Source organism: Megalopta genalis, chromosome 4 (assembly GCF_051020955.1).
Source record: "Megalopta genalis isolate 19385.01 chromosome 4, iyMegGena1_principal, whole genome shotgun sequence".
Taxonomy (NCBI): domain Eukaryota; kingdom Metazoa; phylum Arthropoda; class Insecta; order Hymenoptera; family Halictidae; genus Megalopta; species Megalopta genalis.
In genome coordinates, this window is record NC_135016.1 from 30,294,871 (window position 1) to 30,315,393 (window position 20,523).

A 20,523-nucleotide genomic window follows, 5' to 3' on the forward strand; every position below is an offset into this window, starting at 1 on the left:
TGATTAATGTAATTAGTAAGAAAAGTTACTTACCAAGATTCTTTTTAGTTTATTAATTCTCTAAGATGGATTGACTTTATTTTTCCTCAAAAACAATCTAATTAAGCTTATTTTTCATTGGGACAGCGTTGGACGAGGCGATAAGAACTTTCGAGGAAGCTGAGAAAATAGCTACCACCAAATCCTACGACTATTTGGATGCGAGAAATACAGTGTTCGACACTGACTACGATGACTTCATCGCCAAGACCGACGCTCTGAAACAGAATATCGGCAGCATCATCGTGAAAAATTATGCTGACGTTTGGGAAACGCCTCAGGGTATACGATTTTTAACACGGTTCGAAAAAGTGAAGTATCGTGTTTCGCAAAAATTATCGCAATAAAATCATATCGACATTCAACAGTGCTACACATTGAAATTATAACACAATTTGTTATCATTCATATTTAAGCGAGTATGTGTGAAATGCATGTTCGAAATTGTTTCCTTCTCTCAAGGTTAGCGAAAAGATACCACTAACGAAGCTTGACGAAAAGTATAATATAGTGGTGAAATACTGCGACAGAGAGATAGACAGAATATTAAAATTATTTAAAAGACAACGGGATGATCCGCCATTGCCTAGACACATGCCAGCGATCGCAGGAAGATTAACCTGGAATCATTCACTGAAGTAAATAAACGTTTAGATATATTATTATTAATATTCATTATCGTGTACTCCCGTGTACTTTCTTACCTTAATTAACAAAACTAAAATTATCAAGTCGATTCCTAGCACGATACCGCATTAATATTAATTATATACAAAAGGAAATTTTAGTAAAATTTTATACCACAGTATTACCGTCTGATAATTCTTTTATTCTTGCACTCATAATACAGTAATGTCTCTCTAATTGACGCTGAGATTGTACACAGAAAAGGACAATTTGGGAACAGGAGATACGATTATTTGAGCCTTGCACCTCGTTTTTAGAATTGTTGACAATCGGCAACTATATAAATGTGCTATATAAATCGTCGCTCCTCTTCCCAAATTGTCCATTTTTGTGCACAATCTGAGCGTCAGTTAGAGAGACATTACTGTATTTTCTACAAGATGTATGTACATATCTAAACAAAAACTGCTCGCACGAATAAAAAAAATAAAAGCCGCATTAAACTATTAAACAATAATTAAAACAGATTTTATCATTACAGAGTTCATCTTGACGAGCTGGCAGCATCGGTATTCAGTCACCCGGTGCTAAAAACTCTGCCATTGACGGTAGAATTGGAAAAACGATATAATCACGCGATCAGTGTTTTGAACCAATACAAATCGGACATCGCCGAAATCTGGACGCATCAAAACTCCTGGATAATCGAAGATTCGTTGAAACGGTAAATCATTGATCGTCGTCCCGTTGCGATCGATCGCGAATAAACCCAATCGTTTCATTGCCACGATCAGATTTTTGCTGGTGATAGACGAGAAAACGGACAAAATTAAAGTAAACTTGGACGGACGCGTTTCGCTTTTACTTCGCGAAGCCGACTGTCTAGCCAAGTTGAACCTGGAAATCCCGGTCGTGGCGTTGACGCTTCTAGCAAAAAAGGATCATTTCATTCTAATCACGGACTCCCTCCAATTGATGATCGATAATTTCGTGTCGACGGCGAGGCGAGTGAAACTGGAAGTCAGGCCGCTTTTGCTGCCGCATTTGGTTCGCGTCGGAACTTTGCTGGAACCTGGAATAGTCTCCTTGACCTGGACCAATCCGGAATGGCAGGATTTTTATCAGAACACGACGGAGCAGATCAAGGATTTTGATATTCTAATCACGAGAGTTCATGACGTGTACGATAACAGGTACGACGCCGAGAGCTATAGAATTTAATACATGGTTTCGTAGAAATTTTAGATCAAAAGATTCGAAATAGAGAACTGCCATTTTTGTGATTCTGCGATTATAATAAATCTTTATAGTGTAATACTTTCAATCATTAGCATAATACGTGTCAAATTGTTTTGCGAAAGATGTAATCGAGTAACAATGAATTGAACACATTTCTCGAAGACAATTCTTTATGCAACTATTTTTTAAAAAAATGCAATTGTGACTAAAATGAAACAGAAGCATTCTAAGAATTTAATTACACTCGTCAGAAATGCATACGTTCAACGAGAAACTACTTTCGAAATAGAGAACTGCCATTTTTGTGATTCTGCGATTATAATAAATCTTTATAGTGTAATGCTTTCAATCATTAGCATAATACGTGTCAAATTGCTTTGCAAAAGATGTAATCGAGTAACAATGAATTGAACACATTTCTCGAAGACAATTCTTTATGCAACTATTTTTTAAGAAAATGCAATTGTGACTAAAATGAAACAGAAGCATTCTAAGAATTTAATTACACTCGTCAGAAATGCACACGTTCAACGAGAAACTACTTTCGAAATAGAGAACTGCCATTTTTGTGATTGTCCGATTATAATAAATCTTTATAGTGTAATGCTTTCAATCATTAGCATAATACGTGTCAAATTGTTTTGCGAAAGATGTAATCGAGTAACAATGAATTGAACACATTTCTCGAAGACAGTTCTTTATGCAACTATTTTTTAAGAAAATACAATTGTGACTAAAATGAAACAGAAGCATTCTAAGAATTTAATTACACTCGTCAGAAATGCATACGTTCAACGAGAAACTACTCGTAATCTTTTTACTAAATAAAATCTAACTTTAATTGGCAAAAAAGTTACTTAATAAACGTACTTATTATTAATATTTACAAATTTAAGCAAACACAGGCACGCGGTAATTGTAAATATTCATCTTTTTTCTAAGAAATTATCTCACAGTCGAATAACCAATAATAATAACCAATCGATAAGACCACGTAGAAAATTTGACGGCAAGGGGTTAATGGGAAACGCAGTGAATTTCATTGAACCTAACTGTATAAGCTTTAAAACATAAAAATTTGTTCGCTTCAAGGATTCTAGAGGTTCTATCAAGTATGCAAAAGATCACGTTGCACATGCTACCAGAGTCCGATCAGCCGTGGACGATAGAGGAGTTTGTGGAGAAGACTGAGGAAATATGCAGACTCGCAGCGGTAGATTTATATCGCAAAAGTATGATGGTGGAAGAGGCCGTGGAGGAAGTACTCGATCTCGTTAAGAACGCCGCGGAGAACTTCAAAAGCGCCGCTAATTCCAGTCAATACGATTTTTTCAACAACGAAGGTGATACCCGACGTTTATTCCCCATCCGCGTAATGTCCTTACTCCACTCCTGTAGGAAGTTCCCTTATCGTTAGACTGCGAGTTTTATGCATTTATGGCGAAGATGAGTAGCTAAAATATAAAATTGTGAAATCACAAGAACAATTTGATAACGTTGTTACACTATTTTTAATTTATCAGGATTATCGAAAGGAACGATTCATTGGTATTTAATTACTGTTTCTCGCAATCGCCTTGGAAAATTTTTATTTTCCATAAAAATCCGCAGTGTACTCGTATCACCGCAAAAATAAGAAACCGTTATCTATTTGAACATTTTAAAAATTCTATTGCATTATGCTCGACTCGTAAGACTGATTCGCAAAAAAAACAGATGTTTATCTTGCCCCCGTGTCTTACAATCAATGCGAACGATTTTTTATATTGCATAAAACTACTCATAAATCTACTCATTAAAATTGCTGTTTAAAAATATTTGTTAGAACGTTCTGCTAAATGATACGTAAAAAAAAACATAGGATTCTGTCTCAGGTCTGTAAACGTTCGCCCATAAAATGACTATCAATGATGGTCCAGTTATTCGAGTTTCAGACGCCCGAAAATTTACAAATTCGCTTTACGTCGAATCTGCAGAGACCGTGGAAGACGTTGACCAAACTGTTCAGCACGACTGGTCATTAGTCTGGAATTTATTCGACGATCCCCATCAACTGTTGACTACGCCCGGTAGTTTGCCGAAGGGTATGCAGGACATGGTGCGAAACGCGGTGTCCGAGATGAGGCGATATTATACGAGAAAAGTGGTGGACGTTCTTACGAAGGTTACCCGGAGCTCGTTGGACGCTATTAGAAAGCGTTTCATTCGGGTGATCGATCCAGGTATTTATCTGCACTGAATCAATCGGAAACGCTGCTATCGAGGCTTGCTAAACGGACGAATAAATTAATGATTATCTACGAAAAAGAACAGACACCGAGCCCGATATTTCTGCTACACGCAACCTTGATGATACCGGTGGTAACTGTGAAGCCCAGTTTAGACGATGTCCAAGAAGTACTGACGCTGGTCGGAAAAACAATCGCCGGCGTCTCGAAAGGAGTTTCGCAGTGGAATTCGCGGGTTAATAAGGTGACGCTCCGAATTTAACATCTGTTACGTAATTATTGCCGGTTACTGTCGGATGACCAATTGCTGTGCTTTTGGTTTGTCCGCGGACACAAATAACTTTACATTTATCGAATAAGACGTATTAACCCTTAGCGCTCCACGCGTTTCTCGAGTACTATCTACCAGCAACTCCGGCACATTTTTGGAGCAAAGCGCCTGAGATAAAGGAAGTTTTATTTTGAGCGGAAAAGATTACACGTCCTTGCGAAAGCGTTTGATTTTATTTATTTTATGTTGCTGAGTATAAAAATGGGCAGAAAATGTTTTAATCGTAATGGTATCTACTTAACATTGCGCGAGGTCGGTGCATCGACATCGTGAATTGTGACCGAAATTTCCAAACTGCAAATGCATCCTCATCGAAATGGGTAAATTTACTATTAATGATATTCTTCGCAATTCATAAATAAATATATCCCTCGTGTTCTTTGACGCGATTTATTATAAAATTAGCATTGCGAATCGTCCGTTGAATTGTGTTTGGATACGGAATTATTGAAACAAAAATATCTTTTGCGTGAGTTCGCCGGAATTTTTTTTATTGTTAATCTTCACTGGAATCGGCTCAATTGATAATTAAATTAAATTAAAAATTAGTAAATATTCTTCGGACGTTCTAAAATAAAGTTGAACAGCGATTTTTTGAAAAATATCACTACCAGCAACTCCGGTACATTTTTGGAACAAAGCGCCTGAGATAAAGGAAGTTTTATTTTGAGCGGAAAAGATTACACGTCCTTGCGAAAGCGTTTGATTTTATTTATTTTATGTTGCTGAGTATAAAAATGGGCAGAAAATGTTTTAATCGTAATGGTATCTACTTAACATCGTGCGAGGTCGGTGCATCGACATCGTGAATTGTGACCGAAATTTCCAAACTGCAAATGCATCCTCATCGAAATGGGTAAATTTACTATTAATGATATTCTTCGCAATTCATAAATAAATATATCCCTCGTGTTCTTTGACGCGATTTATTATAAAATTAGCATTGCGAATCGTCTGTTGAATTCTGTTTGGATACGGAATTATTGAAACAAAAATATCTTTTGCGTGAGTTCGCCGGAATTTTTTTTATTGTTAATCTTCGCTGGAATCGGCTCAATTGATAATTAAATTAAATTAAAAATTAGTAAATATTCTTCGGACGTTCTAAAATAAAGTTGAACAGCGATTTTTTGAAAAATATCACTACCAGCAACTCCGGCACATTTTTGGAACAAAGCGCCCGAGATAAAGGAAGTTTTGTTTTGAGCGAAAAAGATTACGAGTCCTTGCGAAAGCGTTTGATTTTATTCATTTTATGTTGCTAAGTATAAAAATGGGCAAAAAATGTTTTAATCGTAATGGTACGCACGCTAAGCACGTTTTCACTACAAATAACAATTGCCAACGTCGACAAAAACATAGCATCTTCGGTGCAATTATGCTGAAAACATTGGGCTCCGCAGCAGAGGCTTCGGATTTACGGAATAAATGACGGATGTCTCCATAGCGGAACCAACGGAGCGCTAAGGGCTAAATATTTTTATTCGAAAATAAAGAGAATAAAAGAACGAAAAGATGAAATACGTCTCGTTCGATAAATATAAAGTTAATTATGCTAGAAAGCAAAAACGAAACGCAATTGGTCACTCCACGGTAATCGGACCGACCACCCTACGATACGAAAGTATTCCCGGGAAACGTAAAGTTATTTTTCTAATTGTCGAAGTCCTCAATCGATCAGAACTCTTGGGGGACCGCGTATCCGAGGAAAAGCTTCGCCGATATAGTGATGCGAGCACAAATGCAAGTCGCGAAGAAGAAGCAAGAGGAACCGGAGGATCCGAAAACTAGAAGACGACGATTGTACAAAATTATCTCCGAGGAGAGACCGATCTTCCCTGTTCAGGAAACCAACTTCTACGGGATGTTGATGGACAATAAGGAAATACTGAAGCTGTTGTCAATGCTGAGCACGTGCATGCTGGAATTCAAGCCGGTAGTTAACTTTAACATATTTTTGATAAAAAAGACAAAAAAGTAGTTCAACGGTTCAACGTGATTCCTTATACAGGATGATCCACAATTATTTTAACAGCCGAAAATGAGGGGTAAGTTGTCGTTGAACTGTGTTCGGACATGGAATTTTTTAAATTAAAATATCATTTACTTACTTTGCTAATCTTCACTGTACACCTTGCTTAAAAATTTCATATGTTGACCTTGACTTAACCTTGACAAATGTTGACCTTGACATAAACTTGAGATAACCTTGACCTTGACATGACCTCGACATAACTTTGACATAACCTTGACAAAACCTTGAGTAATTTAACCGTGACGGTCGTTTTAATTTTCTAGTGTGCATGACACCTTTTTAAGCAAGGTGTACAGTGAAGATTAACAAAGTACGTGAATGATATTTTAATTTATTTTAATTTATTTTTTAATTGTGTTAAAGGATGTAAGGGATATGTTTGTTAGAGAAATATGAAGAATATTATCAATAAGAAACTCACCCATCTAGTTGTAAGTCCTGCACGGAAATGTGTGCAGGACAGTGCATTGACCTCGTACAATGTCAAGGTTATGTCAAGGTTATCTCAAGGTTATGTCAAGGTCAACACATGTCAAGGTTATCTCAAGGTCATGTCAAGGTTATGTCAAGGTTATGTTAAGGTTATCTCTAGGTTTTGTCAAGGTTATGTCAAGGTATAAATTAGCTTTAAATTAGCTTTGCGAATCATTCGTTGAACTGTGTTCGTACACGGAATTATTTAAATTAAAATATCATTTACGTACTTTGTTAATCTTCACTGTACACCTTGCTTAAAAATTTCATATGTTACACACAAGGTGTCATGCACACTAGAAGATTAAAACAGCCGTCACGGTTAAATTACTTACTATTTTGTGTCCGAAAAATTAGTAAATATTCTTCAGACGTTCTAAAGTAAAGGTGAACAGCGTTTTTCTGAAAAATATCACTGTTACGTAGTAAAAAAAAATCCGGGAAGTTCTCGCTTCGTCGGCTCGAGTCCATCTATCAAAGCCTCGTGCTGCGGGCTCTCGAACTTCGCGCCGTCACCTCTCATTGGTCAGTGTTTTCCGTTAATAACTCGTAAACAAAGCCGCAGATTGCATTTTCGCAAAGGAAAAGATTACTTCAAATGACCTCAGCTACCCCTCATTTTCGACTGTTAAAATAATTGTGGAACACTCTGTATAACGCATATTGTTTTCGTAGGATCTCGTCGAGTTTATTAACCGATGGAAACCTTATAAATTTTTGTGGAAGAACGAACGAAGCATGAGAGAATTATTGCAAATTTCCTTGCCGGAATTCGAAGCCACGCTTCGGAAGCACAGTGAACTCGAGGACCTTTTAGCTACCGAACCGGACATGATCATTTTCGGAACCTCCATTGCAATTTCTACTGAGAAATTGAAATATGGCCTGTACACAGAGCTCAAAGGTATGAAATATTATAAATTAGCAGATCTTTATGGAACATCTACTGCACTGTCAATTACTGTCACTTGTAATTTTGACAATTATGCAGTTCATTTAACTGCTATCAAATGTTGGATATGAAAACTTATTCTAGGATAATTTGACCTTCCAAATCAATTTATTTTGATTATTTTCTACAATTTCTGTCGTATTTATCTCCTTATCTATATTTATATTTACCTTCTGTAGTCACTAATTAAATGATCGAAAACGCGAGCATATTAACCCTTTGCTCTCGAGTGGTGACTCTGAGGCGCCATTAAAATCGTTACATCACGTTTCAAGATAATTTTTATATTATAAAAGTTTAGATGTGAAAAATTGTTAAAAGTCTAATTGTTGTATGAGTCACAAGACTATATTTCATTTGCATAAAATGCACTTTGTCATATAAAATGGAAATACCATAAGTCAGAAAAATTAATTTAGATTTACAGTTAAAATGGCTTCGAGTGCAAAGGGTTAAAATATGGTCACTGTACAATACGATTGGTTTATTAAAAAGCAATTAGAACGCTGTCTGCTAATAATTTTAATTATCATTATTAATTACCATTGATTATATAATTATCATTACAAATAATATAATTACGTCGATGATAATCTTTGTAGCATGCACACATAAGATCGGCCAAGCTATGAAGAAGAAATACAGACGGGAGATGGAGTACGTTTATGCTCTGATGAATGAAATGGAGCGTAAACTAGACCGACAGATCCGCGACCTCGACGACGTGCGTCTCATCATGGACACCCTGAAGAAGATCCGCGAACAGGAAGTGGACATGGAGCTGAAGATCGATCCGATCGAAGAAGCTTTCAACATAGTGACGAGATACGAGGTACCGGTTGACCAAGAGTGTCTGGAACAAGTCGACAGCCTGCGGTACACGTGGCAGAGGTTGCTCACGCGGGCGCAAGAGAGTCACGTGTTGCTGTTGAAGCTGCAACCGCAGTTCGAAGAGGACCTAAGAAACAATCTGACTAAATTCCGACTGGACAACGAAATGTACTGCGAGGAATACAGATCCTCGGGACCGATGCAGTCGGGTTTGAGTCCGCGGGAAGCGTCCGATAGGCAGATCCTCTTCCAGAATCGATTCGACGGGATGTGGAGGAAGTTGCAAACTTATCAAAGCGGCGAGGAACTGTTCGGTCTGCCTATCACGGATTACCCGGAGTTGTCGCAGATCAGGAAGGAGCTGAACTTGCTGCAGAAATTGTACAAACTGTACAATGACGTGATCGATAGGGTTAACAGCTACTACGATATCCCGTGGGGCGAGGTAACGTGGGGCGCTAATTACGTCATTCTAGTCGTAGAACAATGCATAGCTATGAAAGAAGTCGTTGTGCAAGGTATTAAAAATGTAGTGTCGTAACAATTCGTCTCAAACTCGTGTCACAAAAGTTCAGCTAGAAAATTCAGCCACAGACCTTGATTCAGCCGCAGACCTTAGAACCGCAGTCTCCCTAACTGACGCTCAGATTGCGCACAAAAATGGACAATTCGGGAAGCGAAGATACGATTATACGAGCCTCGCAGCTCGTTTTTTATAGTTGTCGACAATTCGTAACTATACAAACGAACCGCGAGGATCGAACAATCGTATCTTCTCTTCCGAAATTGTCCATTTTTCTGAACAATCTGAGCGTCAATTAGAGAGTCATTACTGTACACCTGAGCACCCTTTTCTCATCGATAATCCGATAATTCATTCGCAGCGTTAAAGTAGAAATATGCTTGCTAGGTGAACATCGAGGACATAAACAACGAGCTGATGGAATTCCAAAACCGTTGCCGCAAGCTCCCGAAGGGTCTGAAAGAGTGGCCGGCGTTCTTCGCCCTGAAGAAGACCATCGACGACTTCAACGACATGTGTCCCCTTCTGGAGCTAATGGCTAATAAAGCCATGAAGCCCCGCCACTGGCACCGAATCGTGGAGGTGACAGGCTACTCGTTCGATCTCGAAAGCGAGGGATTCTGTCTGAAGAACATCCTCGAGGCGCCATTGTTGAAGTACAAGGAGGACATCGAGGACATTTGCATATCGGCGATGAAGGAAAAGGACATCGAGGCGAAACTGCGGACGGTCGTGAACGAGTGGTCGTCCCACGAGCTGACGTTCATGACGTTCAACAACAGGGGCGAGTTGTTGCTGAGAGGCGACACCACGGCCGAGACGATCGGTCAGCTCGAGGACAGCCTGATGGTTCTCGGCTCGTTGATGTCGAACCGGTACAACGCGCCGTTCCGCAAACAGATACAACAGTGGCTGTCGGATCTGTCGAATACGAACGAGATCTTGGAGAGGTGGCTGCTGGTGCAGAATATGTGGGTCTACCTGGAGGCGGTGTTCGTCGGCGGCGATATCGCGAAGCAGCTGCCGAAAGAGGCGAAAAGATTTAGCAAAATCGATAAAAGCTGGCAGAAGATCATGCAGAGAGCTCACGAGACCCCGGGCGTGGTACCTTGCTGCGTGGGGGATGATTTGCTGAAACAACTTTTACCTCACCTACAAGAGCAATTGGAGTTGTGCCAGAAGTCTCTAAGCGGGCAAGTATATGCATTAGCTCCTAGATACTCCGTTTTTATTACTCTAAATTGTCGAAAAAGTTCGTAGCGACTGTTAAAAGGGTACTACTAGTATATTACGTTACGTGAAAAAATGATCCGGAATTTCTCAATCTAAAGTCCCGGGATATGCATGTGTTAAAACAGTTTTCTACGTGAACACTTTTGCAGACGGAAGTATACTACGAAAAACAAATAAATAGCATAATTATTTATTTACCGGAAGCAAATGTAATATATTTTTCAGTGTCTGGACTGTGTCTAGGAGGCGCTCCATAATGTTCTTTTAAATAATAATTTTAAATGAACTTGTTATATTATATTAATACTTTATATTAATAATATTATATATTATATTAATTAAATTTGATGGGTTACGGATGGGATTATTGTAGTTTTTGAACAATTTTTTCGAGAAATTCTGAACCGTTAGTCTTCGATTTTAAAAGAACTATTAGAAAATTGGTGGTACAATAATGTCTCTCTAATTGACGCTAAGATTGTCCACAAAAAGGGACAATTTGGGAAGTGGAGACACGATTATTCGATCCCTGCGGTTCATTTTTATAGTTACGAATTGTCAACAACTATAAAAACGAGCCGCGAGGCTCCAACAATCGTATCTCTTCTCTCTTCCAAAATTGTCCATTTTTCAATCAATCTGAGCGTCTGAGCGTCAATTAGAGAGACATTACTGTAAATAGTGTTAAAATTCTATGCGTTTCATATTTATAACTATAGATATTTGGAGAAGAAACGTATGATGTTCCCAAGATTCTTCTTCGTTTCGGATCCCGCCTTGTTGGAAATCCTTGGTCAGGCATCCGATTCGCACACGATACAAAATCATCTGCTCTCCATATTCGACAACACGCGTTATGTCAAGTTTCACGACATCGAGTATAACAAGATGACCGCCATCATATCGTCCGAAGGTGAAACTATCTTGGTATGTACATTTCCGAAAATAAGCTACTGATAAAAAAAAAACGGTACCATGACTGTTGTATTCTATTTTAGAATCACGGGAAAATATCTTTCTTTCACTCATTGTTAAAAACGAAACAAATTAATAACAATGGATACATCCAATTTGTCTCAGATGAAATATTATAATTGTAACTATTCTTTTACGAAAAATAATAATTTCCACTGTTTGAACTTGCATTCACGTAATAACTCGACTGTGAACTTCTTATGTATGTAGAACAAAAATGGTTGGAACCAATACAAAACTGTCAAGCATTGAAAGAATTAAAAAGTATTATTATATTATTTTCAACTTATTACAATGATTAATCGTGAACAAACATTTTCATCGAACTTACGTTTCTTGCAATAAACTTACGCAATTTTTACATTTGTATAAAGATCCGCAGTCTAATAATAACAATACATTGAATTAAATGCTGCAACTGATACAAAAAACACTATTGTATACGATGCGTAGGTGTACGATTTTCAGCACGATGTTCCTAAACTTTTCGAACATCCCTTATATTAAATGAAAATTTTACGGAGACATTTCTGATAAGTTCAGCAGCAAGATTATGCAAACAGGATAAATTTTTCACCAATAAAAGAAATATAGGAGAACTATTTTGTTACCAACAGAAATTTTATTGTTTACGAACTGCACAGCTCGAAAAGGCGGTAAGAGCGGAAGGTTCTGTGGAAACATGGCTGACGCAGCTTTTGCAGACATCTCAACAATCTCTGCACTCCATCATCCGGCAGTGTTACTCCATGATCAACGACGCGAACTTCAACTTCCTCGGTTTCCTGGACAAGATGCCCGCTCAAATCGGTCTGCTGGGCATACAGATGATCTGGACCAGGGACAGCGAGATGGCTTTGGCTCAAGCACGCGCGGACAAAAAAATCATGCAGGAAACGAACAACCGATTCCTCGATGTATTGAACACCTTGATCGATCAGACTACCAGAGATCTGTCGAAAATCGAGCGAACTAAATTTGAAACGTTGATTACCATTCACGTGCATCAACGTGATATATTCGACATACTGGTAAGTTTTCTGATTACAGTAATGTCTCCTTAACTGACGCTCAGATTGTCCAGAAAAATGGACAATTTGGAAACAGGAGATACGATTATTCGAGCCTTGCAGCTCGTTTTCATAGTTGTTGACAATTCGTAACTATAAAAATGAACCGCGTGGATCGAATAATCGTATCTCCTCTTCCCAAATTGTTCACTTTTGTGGTCAAACTGAGCGTCAATTAGAGAGACATTGCTGTAATTTGTAAAATGGCAAATGAACCTTCAAGAAATACGTTTCTAATGCATTTTAATATTCTTAGGGTTCATATGCATGTATTTCATGAAGATTACAATGTCATATTTCTAGAATTCTGTACGAAAAACATTTATCGTTATTTCAAAAATCAAAACAATTCAATTAATTAAACCGAAACTAGAAAGTTAAATTTTATGATAGTCGAGTAGTATAGAAACATCCTAGTCAAATTCAATTTGTTCGAATATATTACAATGAAAATGAATTTTCAAAATTGGTCAAAATTTAGTGTCACCCATATGTGACCGACGCGACGCGGCGCTCAACATGTTAAAGACATTTCTGATCATTATTTATGAGATTTTAATCGTCGCTTGGTATTCTTTAAAAAGTTACCAATTATTAAAAATTGATCATGAATACGCATCCGTCTCACAATATGATTAGTACATATATCGTACAATTTTATTATTATCGATTGAAAAATTTATCAAAAACTTCAACGTTTGGGGTTACTAAGCAATTATAATCGCACGTCGAACGAAGGAATCCGCGAAACAGCATAACGACAGTAAAAATATTCTATACATATAGCGTTTCGTCATTTCTTCTACTCGTGAACATAAAAACCAACCAAAACAATCTTCTTTCATTTTGGACGCTTAAAAGTCTATTTTGAACGATTAATTACTTTTAAATATGAATAAAGATCGACAGCCAAAACCTTTTGTAAGTTTCTCGGAGGAGTGACTTTGACAACATTTGTCAGGATCTAGTTAAAATGAAAATGCATGATAACGTAAAGACAAATAAATTTGTTCGCAGTGCCGTTTAAACGTGCGGTCGATAAACGATTTCGAATGGCTGAAGCAATGCAGATTTTACTTCAAGGAAGATCTTGATAAAACGTCGATATGCATAACGGACGTAAACTTCACGTACCAAAACGAATATCTGGGTTGCACGGAACGGCTCGTTATCACACCTTTAACTGACAGGTGAACGCGACGCGTACAACGTTATCGACCAATTCGACTGGATATACATTTTTCATCGATTCGTGTCGCGCTTGTTTATTCTTTATTTGCATTTCAAGGTGTTACATAACGTTGGCGCAAGCTTTATCGATGTCAATGGGCGGCTCGCCCTGTGGTCCAGCTGGAACCGGAAAAACGGAGACTGTCAAGGATATGGGGAAAACATTGGCGAAATACGTGGTGGTTTTCAACTGTTCCGATCAAATGGATTACAGGGGATTAGGACGAATTTACAAGGGCTTAGCACAAAGTGGTTCCTGGGGTTGTTTCGATGAATTCAATAGAATCGAGCTACCGGTTCTCTCCGTTGCCGCTCAACAGGTCGCCGTTGTTCTCGCCGCGAAGAAAGAGAAGAAAAAGCAATTCGTCTTCACCGACGGCGATCTGATAGACATGTGTCCCGAGCTTGGGATTTTCATAACTATGGTAATGGAAAGATCGGACGTTTTGTTAATTTTGATCCATGCGACACCACGAAACGCATTTATTTCTCAATTGTGTGCACTCTAACCGAATATGTAACAGACACAATACAAATTTCGTCGGAAAGAACAATCCTCTTATCCGATTATAATGAAAAATAGAAGTTGAAAGTTCGACTTTGTCGTATGAGTTATTTTTATTATTTAACCGAACCGGTTTTGACGAAAGAATATTCAAAGCGACGGCATTTCGTTCAACTTCTTTTTAGCGAAACATATTCTATGGTCCCAATTTGTTCCGGTTCGATATTATCATCCGTTCTTGAATAACAAAGATTTATGATTTATCTTCGAAAGATTTCTATAATAAGAAAAGTATATTGCAACGAAAGACGATGAACGCGTGTTGTAGAATCCTGGCTATGCAGGCAGGAAAGAATTGCCGGAGAATCTGAAAATACAGTTTCGAACGGTCGCCATGATGGTGCCCGACAGACAAATCATCATCCGAGTAAAGCTCGCAAGTTGCGGTTTTCTGGAGAACATTACTCTGGCCCGGAAATTTTACACCTTGTACAAACTGTGCGAAGAGCAACTTACCAAACAAGTAAGCACTTTGAAAAATACATACAAACAACTACAGTAATGTCTCTCTAATTGACGCTCAGATTGTCCACAAAAATGGACAATTCGGAAAGAGGAGATACGATTATTGCAGCTCGTTTTTATAATTGCTGAGAATCGGTAATTATAAAAACGAGGCGCAAGACTCAAATTAATCGTATCTCCTCTTCCCGAATTGTCCGTTTTTGTGGACAATCTGAGCGTCAGTTAGAGAGACATTACTGTACCACCATTTCTGTAATGCATAACACCACGTTTACGTCCGAAGGTTCATTACGATTTTGGTCTAAGAAACATATTGTCAGTGTTGAGAACTCTGGGAGCATCAAAACGAGTGAACTCAAAAGACTCCGAAAGTACGATTGTTATGCGAGTGTTGCGGGACATGAATCTTTCCAAACTCATAGGTAATAAATACTGTTGCTTCAATTAACGCATTGCCTATCGGCGATTATTTCACAGTATTTGAAGTTCTTTAATTGTTTGAGTCCCAAGCAGCGCGATCGCGCTGTTCAAATTTTGTATCGCGATCAAACTTTTTTGTTTGTCAATCTTGACGAGCGCTATCGCGCCACTTGGTTCTCTTCGCAATCGATTAAGACAAGCGCTATTACGCTGTTCGACACTTTTCGACCGCGTTTTCTGAATAACCTCTGGGACTCAAACGGTTAATGTATCCGAGAAATGTTGCGAATCTGTGAAAAATGCGATTCCTAAGATGATTCGAAGTAACTTTTTCCTTAGCGAAAACTTTCCCCGCGGCTTTGTTAACGAGTTATTCGCGAAAAACATGAGCCAATCAGAGAGCGAGAACTACTGCCGCTCCGCCTTCACTCTCTGATTGGCTCGTTTGTTTTTCGTTCATAACTCGTTAACAAAGCCGCAACCAACATTTTCGCCAAGGAAAAGGTTACTTCGAATCATCTCAGGAATCAGCCCTTACAAGAATTTACAACATTTTTAGGACGCCCTGTATTATTCGTAATTACAAATATTTTGATAAATTTATTAACAGTAGCAATTTTAATCATGAAGCAACAAATCACCCCAGTTGCCTAATCTAATCATTTTCTCGGGAATTATTACTTGGAATAAAATTGTTCAGTATTTGTTCGAGTGGTCACGCGATCATTGAAAATTCTATTATTTTCGCTATGTAAAGTATTAATAATTTCGATAATTTTTTCTGCAAACTCATATTTATGATTGATTAATAATTTCAGACGAGGATGAACCACTGTTCATCTCTCTGGTAGCAGATCTGTTTCCGAATCAAGCTCTAGAAAAGACTTCTTATCCGGAATTAGAAGAGGCGATCAACCAACAAGTTGAAGAAGCTGGATTAATCTATCATCCACCCTGGGTGCTAAAATTAATACAATTATACGAAACTCAGAGGGTGAGGCACGGTATAATGACGCTGGGCCCAACCGGTGCTGGGAAAACAATGTGTATACAAATTCTGATGAAAGCTTTAACGCAGTGTGGCGACGTACACAGGCAATTACCATTCTAGCAATGCTTGCGTATTATACATGCATAGCTTTTTTTCAAACATAATTTAACATGTAATCTTAAACGAGTTGCTGCTATTCAGACAGTCAAATTGATGGTTCGTCGTTGATTCGTTTAATCGCGCACGAGTGAAAATTTTATGCTAAGTAATTCAATATAGAAAATCTTATCTTATTTAAATTAGAAATTACAAAAAACCGTATTTACAGTAATGAATGCATAAACAAGGTATTTGCATGCGTTTTTTATGTTTCAAGCTTGCTTTCTAATCAAGAAATGTAAAAGAGGCTTATTAAGTTCCGTGCAGTTAATGAGAAACTAAAACGAGATCACTTACTTGACGTTCAAGGTCTCTTCAAGGTTATCTCTTACCTACAGTTAAATGCTTGCATCGTTCGTCAGAAAGAAACAAAATATATTCACTCTTTTTCCCAGAAATGCTGGCGATTTAGGCAAATTTCTAAGTAAAATATGGCAATGAAAAAATATATAAAAAATTGTTGGATAATCGTTTTAATTATGCGCTCTGTTTAAATGAAACGTAGTTTTGTTCTACCGACCGATTCGTAACAAAGATCGTCATTACAGAGAAATGAGGATGAATCCGAAAAGCATAACAGCAGCTCAAATGTTTGGTCGTCTGGACGTGGCCACAAACGACTGGACGGACGGCATATTTTCGGCTCTATGGCGTAAAACGCTGAAGTTGAAGGAAGGAGAACACGTGTGGATGGTCCTGGACGGGCCGGTCGACAGCATTTGGATTGAAAACTTGAACTCTGTCTTGGACGACAATAAAACGTTGACGCTGGCGAACGGCGATCGTTTATCGATGGCTCCTACCTGTAAGATCATCTTTGAACCGCACAACATCGACAATGCTAGCCCTGCGACGGTTTCCCGCAACGGCATGGTCTACATGAGCTCCTCCGGCCTCGATTGGAATCCTGTGGTGACTGCTTGGTTGAAAACAAGAACGATTTTGGAGCAGGAGGTGTTTGAAGAATGCTTCGCTAACTCGTTTGGGCAGGTGAACATCGATTGTAATCGTAATTAATACAGTAATGTCTCCCTAATTGACGCTCAGGTTGTCCACAAAAATGGACAATTTGGCAAGAGGAGATACGATTATTCGAGCCTTGCGGTTCGTTTTTATAGTTACGAATTGTCGACAACTATAAAAACGAGCTACAAGGCTCGGATAATCGTGTCTCCTCTTCCCAAATTGTCCATTTTTATGCAGTATCTTAGTTATCTTATTAATTTTGTGCACTATCTTAGCACTTACCTCTTGTGCACATCACACACTTTCAAACTAACTCTCATTCTACAGGATGTCCCAAAAATGTCTCGCAATCCGGAAATGGCGGGTTCCTCGGATCATTTGAAGCAACTTCTTCCTTTACAAAAATTTTCTCCGAGGCACCGTTAACGAGTTATTAACGAGAAATAGTGACCAATAAGAATCGAGTACGGCTGACGCGAGGCGGCCCAGTCAACCAGCGCACGAAGCCCAGTTCCGCTCATTGACTCAGTCCCCTCGCGCCAGCTGAGCTGGGATTCGACCGCCTCGCACCAACTGATCTCGCCTCTCATTGATCACTGTTTTTCGTTAATAACTCGTTAACGGTACCTCGGAGAAAATTTTTGTAAAGAAAAAAGTTGCTTCAAATGACCTGTGGAACCCGCTACTTCCAGATTGCGAGACATTTTTAGAACACCCTGTATAATACCATCGCCACTCTTGCACTTTACCATCACCATCTACATATATCAATTAATAGGAACACAAATGTATTTTATATTCAAGTATCTCACACATTCAGTCCATCGAAACACATTCGGCGTTTATAAACATGAAGTACGATAAGTAATAACTGGACTGTGGATTTTTATATAAAATAAAACTTGTCCGCACTCATTGTAAGATACAAAAGCAACACAGACATCGCTTTCTTTCTTTCATTATTTTATTGAATTGAAAATAATACAACAGTATTTAAAAATTCTTTAAATATTTTTACTATTTTGTATTAGATCTACTCGTTGTTGTTACAAATGGCAGAATTATAAATAACTAAATTACAGATCTTCGTGCAAATTATAAATTGATTTCATCGATTGTAAGCAATCGGAGCCAGACAAATGTTTAATGCCGCCTTCAATCATTTCGATAAAATGAAAGTAACACATACATCGATGCTTTTAAATTTGTTCAAGGTTTCTATTGTTTCAAATTTCACTTACTCGATTTTGTCATAAATTGTCCGCTAATAACAGTGCTTGCAGAATGACCTAACAAATGAAATGCTTAGACAATGCAAGTAAATACTTATTATTTCTGTCGACAATGTACCAACTTTTTTATATTATTTGAAGATCTATTCCTGGAGTACGCAAACAATGACGTTAACCATCGACGTCCTGCAGTGCAATATCGTGCAACAGATGCTGTGTCTTCTGGAAGGATTAGTTCCTGCTGAAACTGTAGAGGAGAAGGACGAGGAGGACGAAGAAACGGAAGAAGAGAAACGCCAGCCAATGACGGCGGATCACCTGAAACGTTTCTACGTGTTCACGTTGGTGTGGAGTATAGGAGCCCTTTTAGAAACGCCCGACAGAGAAAAGTACGACTCGTACCTGCGCGGGAACTTCGAAAGTCTAGATCTGCCGGTATCCGAGAAGTACTCTAACGCGAAGGTGTTCGATTTCTTTGTGACCGAGAAGGGCAAATGGGACACGTGGAACAGCATGGTAACCAACTACATTTATCCAGAGTACTCGTCGCCGGACTACAGTAACGTCTTAGTACCAATACCTGACAACGTGAGGATCCAGTATCTGATCGATCTGATAGGTCGCCAGGATAAGGCCGTTTTGCTGATAGGCGAACAAGGCTCGGCCAAGACGGTGATGTTGAAGTCTTACATGAAGAAAGCGAATCCGGAGACCACGTTGAACAGGTCTTTCAACTTCAGCTCGGCCACGAGCCCGTATCAGTTTCAAAAGACCATCGAAAGTTACGTGGAGAAACGTCTGGGGAACACGTTCGGGCCGCCAGGAGGCAGGAAGATGTTGATCTTCATCGACGATATAAACTTGCCGCAGATAAACGAGTGGGGCGACCAGATCACGAACGAAATCGTGCGCCAGACGATGGACATGAAAGGATTCTACTCGCTGGAGAAGCCTGGAGACTTCAGCAGCATAGTGGACGTGACATTTCTGGCCGCGATGTGCCAACCTGGCGGAGGACGCAACGACATTCCGTCCAGGCTGAAGAGGCAGTTCTGCATCTTCAACTGCACGTTACCCGACGAACCATCGATCGATCGGATCTTCGGCGTACTCGGCGAGGGACACTACAACATGAAAAGAGGATTCTCGTCGGACGTCAGAAGTCTCGTGAAGAAACTGGTCCCATTGACCAGGATACTGTGGAATCAAACCAGAACCAATTTACTGCCCACACCGGCGAAGTTTCACTACGTGTTCAGTCTTCGGGATTTGTCGAGGATTTGGCAAGGCATGGTTGGCACGTTGTCAACCGTCATTGACAAGGAGAACGTGCTGATGTTGCTGTGGAAGCACGAGTGCTGTCGCGTTTTCAGTGACAGATTCACGATACAGGCCGACAAGAAATGGTTCCAGGAAGAACTGATCCGAGTCACCAACGAAATGCTGGGAGAAAGATACGTGAGCATGTTGGACCAGAATCCTGCATTCGTCGATTTCATGAGGTAGGATGATATGTCCGATAAACGAACGTTCAAGGTGCATATTTGTCAAAATGATCATTTAGAAATCGTTGCTTAATTCTCTGAGCGAGATTGTCCTAAATCAGCTGTTTTACTATTAAATTCGTACAACTTTGAATACAATTCTAGCATGTCTCGATAGTTATAGCTTTTTTAAAAATATGACACTCCAGCGATGAACAGTGTAACATTTTTTAAAGAAACGTGAGTATGTTGGAGCAGAATTCTGCATTCGTCGATTTCATGAGGTAGGATGATATGTCCGATAAACGAACGTTCAAGGTGCATATTTGTCAAAATGATCATTTAGAAATCGTTGCTTAATTCTCTGAGCGAGATTGTCCTAAATCAGCTGTTTTACTATTAAATTCGTACAACTTTGAATACAATTCTAGCATGTCTCGATAGTTACAGCTTT

At 38.9% G+C, this 20,523-nt stretch overlaps 1 protein-coding gene across 2 annotated transcripts in view; it reads left to right on the top strand.

Moving 5' to 3' along the window:
- Nucleotides 1-20,523, top strand: part of Dhc1 (dynein axonemal heavy chain 1) — a 41,148-nt gene that overhangs the window by 11,219 nt on the left and 9,406 nt on the right. For both annotated transcript variants that reach the window (XM_033466801.2, XM_033466802.2), the window contains exons 9-28: nucleotides 127-350; nucleotides 502-677; nucleotides 1,208-1,390; nucleotides 1,461-1,859; nucleotides 2,998-3,248; nucleotides 3,882-4,127; nucleotides 4,214-4,377; nucleotides 6,146-6,400; nucleotides 7,649-7,877; nucleotides 8,528-9,201; nucleotides 9,667-10,472; nucleotides 11,232-11,439; nucleotides 12,132-12,518; nucleotides 13,575-13,747; nucleotides 13,846-14,212; nucleotides 14,621-14,815; nucleotides 15,101-15,239; nucleotides 16,056-16,332; nucleotides 16,936-17,377; nucleotides 18,727-20,087. In XM_033466801.2, coding sequence (XP_033322692.2) covers nucleotides 127-350; nucleotides 502-677; nucleotides 1,208-1,390; nucleotides 1,461-1,859; nucleotides 2,998-3,248; nucleotides 3,882-4,127; nucleotides 4,214-4,377; nucleotides 6,146-6,400; nucleotides 7,649-7,877; nucleotides 8,528-9,201; nucleotides 9,667-10,472; nucleotides 11,232-11,439; nucleotides 12,132-12,518; nucleotides 13,575-13,747; nucleotides 13,846-14,212; nucleotides 14,621-14,815; nucleotides 15,101-15,239; nucleotides 16,056-16,332; nucleotides 16,936-17,377; nucleotides 18,727-20,087 — 7,156 coding nt within the window. The remainder of the gene's footprint in view (nucleotides 1-126; nucleotides 351-501; nucleotides 678-1,207; nucleotides 1,391-1,460; nucleotides 1,860-2,997; nucleotides 3,249-3,881; nucleotides 4,128-4,213; nucleotides 4,378-6,145; nucleotides 6,401-7,648; nucleotides 7,878-8,527; nucleotides 9,202-9,666; nucleotides 10,473-11,231; nucleotides 11,440-12,131; nucleotides 12,519-13,574; nucleotides 13,748-13,845; nucleotides 14,213-14,620; nucleotides 14,816-15,100; nucleotides 15,240-16,055; nucleotides 16,333-16,935; nucleotides 17,378-18,726; nucleotides 20,088-20,523) is intronic.